Source organism: Doryrhamphus excisus, linkage group LG4, assembly GCF_037039965.1.
Source record: "Doryrhamphus excisus strain RoL-2023G ecotype Guam linkage group LG4, RoL_Dexc_Guam_v1.1, whole genome shotgun sequence".
Classification (NCBI taxonomy): Eukaryota; Metazoa; Chordata; class Actinopteri; order Syngnathiformes; family Syngnathidae; genus Doryrhamphus; species Doryrhamphus excisus.
In genome coordinates, this window is record NC_136360.1 from 8,611,217 (window position 1) to 8,621,068 (window position 9,852).

General features: G+C 40.2%; 1 protein-coding gene across 1 annotated transcript; it reads left to right on the forward strand.

Moving 5' to 3' along the window:
- The first annotated feature begins 418 nt into the window (after positions 1-418).
- Positions 419-8,817, forward strand: abhd17ab (abhydrolase domain containing 17A, depalmitoylase b). The gene is made up of 5 exons (XM_058074029.2): positions 419-1,028; positions 2,036-2,397; positions 5,070-5,264; positions 5,684-5,863; positions 6,137-8,817. The coding sequence occupies exons 2-5, from the start codon at positions 2,042-2,044 to the stop codon at positions 6,360-6,362; spliced, it is 957 nt and encodes a 318-aa protein (XP_057930012.2). The 5' UTR covers positions 419-1,028; positions 2,036-2,041; the 3' UTR covers positions 6,363-8,817.
- Positions 8,818-9,852: the final 1,035 nt, after the last annotated feature.

Consider the following 9,852-nt stretch of genomic DNA (forward strand, 5'->3'; position numbering starts at 1 on the left):
ATTACAGTGCCCCACCAGTGTCATAGACAAGCCCCTGAAATGAATGGGATATGGCCCCTTCAAAAATAACAAAAGTTATCAGGTTTGGAGAAAACTATAGTTAGTTTTTCTCCAGTTGCTGCACCTCCCTTTAAGTCATCCTGGCTTGGGTTGTACTGCAAACTGTGGCCCTACCCTTTCTGCAAATACTACAGTGAACTACCTGGAGATGAGCTGTTTAAAATTCTTGTTTACAAACACACCTATACAGAACTTTAAATTGTGGCTTTCTTATATTCCTACATAAACGCAATCATTCACAAATGACGTCACGCCTTTATCTATTGTTAAAAGATGTAACGTGAACAATGAAATTGTCATTCTGTTCTGATAATAGGTTTCCCCTAATTGTACTGTGGAAATAACTACGTCACTTCCGGTCAGATGTCATTTCCGTGTGCTGCACAATAGGCAATACACAGTGCGACTATGGATTAATTAAAACACCGGGACACCGCTTTTTAACACAGTTGAGATCCCTTCGGCTGCACTTGCGGATTCGTGGAGATAATGCCACCGTTTACTTTAAAACCGAGTTGTTTTCTTTAACAGGATAGCCGCTTTGCTAGCTTGAACCCCTGGCAGCCGGCTAGCGTTAGCAGGTACTCTAGGACAAATTAGCATTATCTCCTCTCCATTGTTGACTTGTTGCCAATGACATTATTTTCCCTGGGAGAGAACCATATATGTGTTTTAATTTTCCCCTAACTGGAGGAGGTGCGCCGTCCACACGGCAACTTTAACACACCTCCTTGAGTTTATATTTGAGTATATATTATTTACTTTTCGGATTTTCGATAAAATGGACAAAATGGGTGAGAGCTGGATTTAAATTACATTATGCTGTAAATAACATTTACACGTCAGCTGGTCAGAACCACGGCTTCTTCCTCTTGCTGATCGAGTAGTTGGCTTGGCTTGAATTTGGCAAGAAGACGTTTGAAATTTTTGTTACAGTAATTCTTGAATTTGGAGACTCTACTCAAGAGGTAGGTGTACATTTTATTTGACTTTATATGCAAATTAATTCAACTTTATGTGTCCCCGGCAGGTACACAGAGCAGCTGTTAAAACTTAAAAAAAAAACTGAATTAGACACGCAGAATGAACATGAATAAAGGAGGAGTGATATCCAATATGAACCATGAACAGTAAAACATGGACTATTGAGAGTTTGTAAATGTCCTTCCTCTTTTGCTTACCAGATCGTGCGGAGGGAAGGTTAAGTTACTAAGAGAACAATTGATTAATTAATGCTGCTGAATGTGGCTGGCTGAAGATTTTTCAACCCAAAAATGGAAGTCAACTACCACATACTACCATATGTCAGCAATAGTGGTTTAAAAGAACAGCTTGAACAAATAAAACTGGGTAAGAATTCGTGAAAATTTCAATTTGGCTGCCTGGTATTCATGTACATGTCCGTTGTACAGCTACACACACTATGCATTCAAAGGTAGTAGCTAAACTTTGTCAAAACGCTATAATTAGAAAAATAACTCTGTTTGGGTGTAGTTTAGATACTCAAAACAGGAAGAGAGCTGCATATACGGTAATGCTTGCTGTACTTTTGAAAGTTGGTGACCTCCAGGCAGACGCTCTCCATGACATTTTGGGATTTTTTTTCCTCAGGCCACTACTGAAAGTCCACCACTGCTGCCGTTTTTGTTTTTAAATTTAGAAAAGTTTGTTTGTCTCTATGTTGCTATGTGAAAACAATGCGCCCAAAAAGAAAGTTCCAGGAGTTCTTAAAATGACAAAAGTAGGACAAAATTCCTTTACTATCATATGCTGTCATGTAATAGTTGCAGCATGGATATAAAACCATTAAATCTTGTTGGAGGTGTTTTTATGGCAGAATATTGATTCCTCTCTTAAACTATATAATTGATTTATCATTAATTTTCTTCAATCGATTAAATGTTTGTATATATGTGTTAATCTCTGCTGCACTGTCCATGATGTGCTACAATGATCATGTCTTCTTGCCACACAGTGAAGGATGAATGGCCTCTCTATAAGTGAGCTATGTGGCCTGTTCTGCTGCCCGCCTTGTCCCAGTCGTATCGCAGCCAAGCTTGCCTTCCTGCCACCGGAGCCCACATATGCCTTCATGCCAGACCCAGACCCGGGGTCCAATGTGCCAGGGGCAACTAGGTCATTGAGCCTGCGGACGAGAAGTGGCGTGGCCGTCGCTGGTACCGCAGTGCCAGAGGGAAGATGGAAACTTCATCTGACGGAGCGCGCTGAGTTTCAGTACTCTCAGAGAGAGCTGGACACCATTGAGGTGGTGCTTGCTCAATCCAGCAGAGGAAACAAAGTCGGCTGCATGTACATCCGCTGTGCTCCTAACGCCAGGTGTGTTGGATGAAATATTTAATATAATAACACTTCACACTTATTTGGCTCTGTTCTGAATGGTTGGTTTGCTCAAACGAGAACATCAACTCTGGTGTCCCCTAGAGCAGGGGTTCTACACGTTGAGGCCCGATTTTTTTCAGTGCAGAGTGGCCCGGGACCCATTAAATATTAACACTGTATAGATTTAATTATCTCATTCATTTGTTTTCACTAATAAATCAAATCCACTCACAGTTTAAGCTAAAACCTGAAGAAATTACTCCATGACATGATAAAATGTGATCATCACAAAGATTATTAAACCTATCTTACAAATAATTCATGGAACAAATCAAGAAAAATGTGAAGGCTTAAGTCAGGCTTATTAATAAAAAAGACCAATATTTAGATTTTACTTTTAAAGCATTAGATAACATCAGACCACACTCCAGACACTGGGCTCGCGGCTTTGCCTCGCTTCCTCCATTTACAAGGCCGTACTTGATGAAGTCAGGATTGTATTTATGTAAAAATGTAGTCTTTTGGGGGTGATTGACACATTACCGCCACCATCTGGTCGGAAGCTGCACTGTAACTGAGCGTCCCATGGATAACATACCGTAGCATTGCGGCTGGCCTATCTCTGGTGTCGTCAGTTGATAATCTACCACGCAGTCCCACGGCCCTCGAAGCCCACTGATGCAAAACTCAACGTTTTTTGCAGCCCTACAGGTGGTGCTTGAGGCCCAAGTTTGGGCCACTGCCCTAGAGATGCGTCGGTGAAGCTTTGAGGTTTTTCTTCCAGTTGTGTCAGAACATATTCAGAGCTCTGATGGTTCAGTGAAAAGCAACATTAGCGACATTTGTTGGAAGAATGGAAGCAGTGAAACACAGGTCACCATTACAAACGCACAAACAAACTCACCTGTGCTCTCTTTACAAGCCAACATTGTTCAATAGCTTGGTGGTTATTATATACACAAGTTAGCACCAAAATAACATAAAAGCAATGACAGACACCAATCCATTTCACACACTCAGTAGGCACTGTGACTTAGGATGACAAATATGTAAGTGGAAATGTGTGCTCTCTCCATTTGTGTGTACGACAATATTTTAGAAGCTTTTTGTGTAATGTAAGCTGATGAACGTAAAAATAACCTGCAGTATGTATTCAACCCATCAGACTGCATATTTATGTTACGTCATGTAATTTATCAGGAAAGCTGCCAATTAAGTATTTACTTACGTTCTTTACTGCACAGCTTTTGGGTCCAAGACAAACATAATCAAACCACACCAACATGTGAACAAATTGTCTTTTTGCCTTTTTTTTCTTTTTTTGTCTGAACCAGAATACAGAACTCACAAGTCTGGCCTAAATGTGCTGACCTTTCATATCCTCTTATCGACCGAGCGTCACACTCGCTCACAGGGCTTTTCTACACCCGCTTTTCTTGTCTGTCCACTCAGATCCACGTCTGCTTTCTTAACTTGTTTGCTCAGTCTAAGATTGTCGCTTCCTGCCATTGCAATTAATGCATTACTGCTTCCATGAAGCATGTGGTGCCTCACATGATCAGAAATAACAACCCACATTGTCCTTAACAAAAACTCACTCCATTATTATTACCATGACACAAAATGATCTGTTCCTTTTTAAATGTGTAGACATTTTTGAAGTTCCAAACTTTGAGAATTTCATGTACCTTTCTTTCTTTTCACCTGCTTCTTCTCTTTATGAGTGGTAGCATTTCCTTTTGGAATATTGAAGCCAAAGAAAAACCAAACAGTGCTTCAAACTCAGGTTTTGTGGTATGCTGATTTCTTGTGCGACGTGTATGATTAGATGATAACAAGTCAGCTGCACACTGGATGAGTGGATAGCGTGCAGGTCTCACAGCGTGGAGACTCGAGTTCGGTCCCACGCTCGGGCATCTCTGTGTGGAGTTTGCATGTTCTCCCCATGCATGCGTGGACATTCCACATTCCAAAAACATGCTTGGTTAATTGGCGACTCCAAATTGTCGATAGATATGGTTGTGAGTGTGAATGGTTGTTTGTCTATATGTGCACTGTGATTGGCTGGCGACCAGTCCAAGCTACGTATGAGTATTTTTAAACATTGACACATTTATGGTAATTATTAACGGGATAAAACATATGTCATAGGTTTGTGTGGCTGCCAGTTTTGTTTCACCACTTTATTTAAAGCTATTTGCTTCATAATATAAGAAGAATAAGATAACATAAGAAATAAACCATTCATTCATTTTCTACCGCTTATCCTCACAAGGGTCGCGGGGGGTGCTGGAGCCTATCCCAGGATACACCCTGGACTGGTCGTCAGCCAATCACAGGGCAAGAAAGAAACTAACACACTTGAATTATAGTCTGTAACTTTCCCATATCAAAAAACATTTAATACATGTCACGCCTCCTTGTGTGCAGCCTTGGGCTAATGTGGCTTCATAACATTAGTGCGTGTCTGTCCTCAGGTTGACTACATTTCTCCACACATGAGTCATCTGACATTTGGACACCCCAAAGAGATCTAATCTTCCTTTAATGTGACCTTTTTAGATAAAGTCATAGGCACCGAATCCAACTAACCTTTTGAATGTTTTCTTTAAAGATTTAGTGTTTTGCTTCCACAATGTATGAACCTTTTGTGTGTCCCTCACTGTCAGATTCACAGTGCTGTTTTCCCACGGTAATGCCGTGGACCTTGGCCAGATGAGCAGCTTCTACATTGGCCTCGGCACACGCATCAACTGCAACATCTTCTCCTACGACTACTCTGGGTACGGTGTCAGTAGCGGGAAGCCGTCTGAGAAAGACCTCTATGCGGACATCGACGCTGCATGGCACACCCTACGCACGCGGTACGTTGGAGCCATGCTAGTGGTCATGTAGCTACATGTTGTATATGAAGACATCAGGTTGGCAGAGCAGTGTGGGAACAGATGCTTGGAGACTAGAAAAGTGTGGGATAGAGTGGAGGCAGAGAGACCCCTGGGAGACCAAACACTGTGTTGAGTGGAGGAGTCTCATTAGTGAAAGTGGAGGTGCATTCATGCATGTCATGTTCATGTGGTTCGTCATAAGCCTTGCTCTACAAACATTCCATCTAAGAATAAAATATGGGGCTCATTTGGAATAGTTTAGATATAGAAGTAAACTTTTCTTTTTCCGATACTTTTTCTCCAAAATCAGACTTATTTTTTCTTGAAATATACATATTTCTTTTCTTATACATATACTTTTTGTTACAAGGTTTTCCTCTGTGTGTGGTGTCCACCAGGTATGGTGTCAGTCCAGAGAGCATCATCCTGTACGGACAGAGCATCGGTACAGTTCCCACTGTGGACTTGGCTTCCCGGTATGAGTGTGCCGCCGTTGTCCTTCATTCACCATTGACATCTGGCATGAGGGTGGCTTTTCCCGACACAAAGAAGACCTACTGTTTTGACGCTTTCCCCAAGTAAGTCCACTGTTGGATGTTGGTTAGCTTTCTTCATTAGCCTTAACACAGCTGGTCTCACACTTTGGCGCTCATGGCTGGATGGTACTATAATGTATACAGTAGACAGGGCATCTATAAAACTGAAGTATACCATGGAGATTAAAGAGGAAGTGTGAGCATTTTGGCCTGCGATGAATTAGGGATAAAAAAAAAAACAAAGAGACAAACACCTTACTGCTAACAAACATTAGCTACTCTCTGCAGTTGAGTAAACTTGCATCTCCTCCTTAGCATCGAGAAAGTGTCCAAAATCACAACCCCGGTGCTCATCATCCACGGGACGGAGGACGAAGTGATCGACTTCTCCCACGGCCTGGCTCTGTTTGAGCGCTGCCCCAAGGCTGTGGAGCCCCTCTGGGTGGAGGGGGCCGGACACAACGACATTGAACTGTATAGTCAGTACCTGGAGCGCCTACGGCGTTTTATAGGACAGGAACTCACCTTACCACACGCCTGACAGCTTGGTTTTTGTTTTGTCATGGCTCTAAGAACTCTACCAGCTGCTGGATTCTCTTTTTCCAAAGGTGTTAGGGATTTTCATATTAATACATTGTATGAATAACATCACAACAACTTTATTTTATGAAGGCTTTGCTTTGCTTTGCTTGAAAAAAGAAATTCAAAAATACGGTGGTATGACAAAGTTTGGGCACCCCTGATCATTTTTAAGCTTTTCCTTTTTATAATTCACAAGTTCTTGGGCAATTTCAATTAAATATGTAATCAGCAGACAAACACAGTGATAGATAAGGGGTGAAATAAAGTTTATCGGCTTTACAGAAAGTGTGCAATAATTATTTAAACAAGAGTAGGCAAGTGCATAAATTTGGGCACCCCAACAAAAAAAATGACATCTAAATTTAGTAGATCCTCCCTTTGCAAAAATAAATGCTTCCAATGAGGGTCTGGATTCTGGTTGAAGATATTTTTCACCATTCCTCTTTCCAAAACATCTCCAGTTGAGTCAGGTTTGATGGTTTCCAAGCATGGACAACCCACTTTAAATCACACCATAGATTTTCAATAATATTTAGGTGTGGGGACTAAGGTTGCCCTTCCAGAACGTTGTACTTGCTCCTCTGCATGAATGCCTTAGTAGAATTTGGTCAGTGTTTAGGGTCATAGCCTTGTTGGAAGCCTCCAGCCCTGGCGCAACTTCAACTTTGTTACTAATTTTTGAGCATTGTTGGCAAGAATCTGCTCATTCTGACCATGTGACCTTTAACTTGAACAAAATTTCCAGTACCTGCACTGGCCACACAGCAGTTGACAGTTGACAGTCTCTGAGCTAGCTTTTTGTATCCTTCCCCCAGACCATGATGTTGAACAATCACTGCTTTCATGTCATTTGACAGTTGTTTTGAGGCTATGCATGTTGCTACACTTCAGAGAAGATGCAACTTGCAATTGGCCACCTTATAAATACCCTTTCTCTTTCTCATGATTGGCTTCACTTGTGTATGCAGGTCAAGAGTCAATGAGATTACCAAACAAATTTTAGGTTCCAATAATTAGTGCTAAAGGTATTCAAATCAATAAAACAAGGGTGTTCAAATTAATGCACCTGCCTACTTTTGTTAAAATTATTGCATTTTTCTGTAAAAACTTCATTTCACTCCTCATACATCAGTGTGTTTGTCTGCTATATGATATACGTAACTGAAAGTGCTGATCCCAACAACCAGTGATTTATAAAGGAAGTCTTAAAAGGGGCCCAAATTTTTTCATACCAAAGGATGACTTCTTTCACAAATAATGACTTTTTCATTAAAGCGTTAAATTTTAATGTAAAATTGATATAAAATTAATACTTTTAAGACACAATACTTTTCTCCCCAAGATTTCTTCAAAAACATTATTACTTTTATTTAACATATTTTATTTATATTTGCCCTAGAGAAAAATGTTTTACAGGTTTTTCTTTTAAAAAAAAAATTATGATATCATAAGATTGGGATTTGTTCTTGATTTTTTTAAATATTATCTTTTAATATGAATTTCATATTATTTTATTCTTACAAGATTTCATTGTTGTAAGCTTTTCAGAAGTCACATTTTTGTGCAAGAATACATGACATGGAAGGTTTAATTTTAATTAATTAAAAAAAGACTTTTCTCATAGTAGGATACAGCAGTATAAGATATACACATTTTTGTCTTGGGGGGGTGGCATCAGAATGAAGTCTATTCTGGTCACATACTTTATCAGTGAGAAGTTGGGAGCGGTACTGTATATGTAAACGTTTTAATATTTGCTCTATTCATGTTTCTCAGGTTATTATGTATCAATATGGTTTAGCACCACCGCTGTCAGGGAATATTGGCGCCCTCGAGTGTCCACAACATCAACTGCAGTTATGGAAAGGACTTGTATTCTACCTCAAAACTGTCGTTTTTTTAAATCTTAAATTGTCTGACAGCCAGTTTTAAAGTCGAGGGACTGGTGGGTTATGATATGAATGTGAATTAAATACAATTAATTGAAGTTATTGTTTTATTCAGAGGTATACAGTTATTCTTTTTAACACTCCACATTGTTGTGCACATGATGAATGCTGCAATACTTTTTAAAGCTGCTTTTTGGTGCAGGGAGCTTGTAAAGCCTTTAAAAGCCCTCCACTAAAACCTTTGAATAGTGTGGTTTATTTAAGTTTGTGCTGATTGTCGTCTACATTTTGACATTTATGTTACTGCATTTGCGTACAAGGTAATAAAGGATCATGTTGGCTGTTTTCACATGTCCTCTTATTTGGTTACCTCTCAAAAAAGGTTAGCCAACATGGAACGCCCATATAAGGAAGTCCGGCTCACTGGATGTCAGAGTGTGTCAGCTTTAGAAAGACCTCTCTGAAACCTAGCGTTCAGAACCATCCCAAACGTCTTTCAGGGCTCACTTCCAAATGTGCAAACCTCATTATTATAAACCTCATTATCTGCAACTCCGTCATCGTTTAACACGAGAACACAACATTTATAAGTCAGAGAAGAGGAAAAAGCATATTAGGTCACCTTTAAAGATATAGTTACAGCGACTCACCCCCATTTGGTCTTCAAAGTCCAGTTCTTGTTGGAGAACTAATTTGGCTTCTCAAAACAATATGTGTTCAAAAGAGTAATACATTTGTATCACATAAATGCCTACTTAAAAAAATTCTGAACTTACAAATCATGTTATATTTTGTCTCCTGCCATATCCCTGTACACGGTTGCCTCTCCATTTTTGTGTACGTGACGAAGACTTATGCTATGGAACACACATGTTCCGTCGAACAAGTAGATGCAAGTGTCTTTGTCTCTGTCCCTTTAAGTTAGCATTTACAACTCACATTTACAAGCTTAACAGTGCTAAGCTCCAACAGTTCTCCCTCACTGTGTTGGTGGCAACAGTATTGATTTTGGCAGTAATCATCTTTTTTTTAAACTCTGCAATGCTCCATAATAATTACTTGCTTCTCTTGTGTAAAATACATCAGCCTACAGTTTCACTGCACATAAAGAGAGTGTATTTTTTCCAATTGTAAGCATGACCCTAATACTTTGTACAGCTCTTGAGCACTGCAGGTACTGTATAGAGGCCGCACGGTGCCCGAGTGGTTTGTGTCTCTCTCTATATGTCTCTATATGGAGTTTGCATGTTCTCCCCGTGCAGGCGTGGGTTTTCTCCGGGTAATCCGGTTTCCTCCCACATTCCAAAAACATGCTAGGTTAATTGGCGACTCCAAATTGTCCATAGGTATGAATGTGAGTGTGAATGGTTGTTTGTCTATATGTGCCCTGTGATTGGCTGGCGACCAGTCCAGAGTGTACCCCGCCTCTCGCCTGAAGACAGCTGGGATAGGCTCCAGCATACCCGCGACCCTCGTGAGGATAAGCGGTAGAAAATGAATGAATGAATCATAAGATCACACATTCTTTGGAAGAATTCAAACATTTTTCTTAGAAAAAAA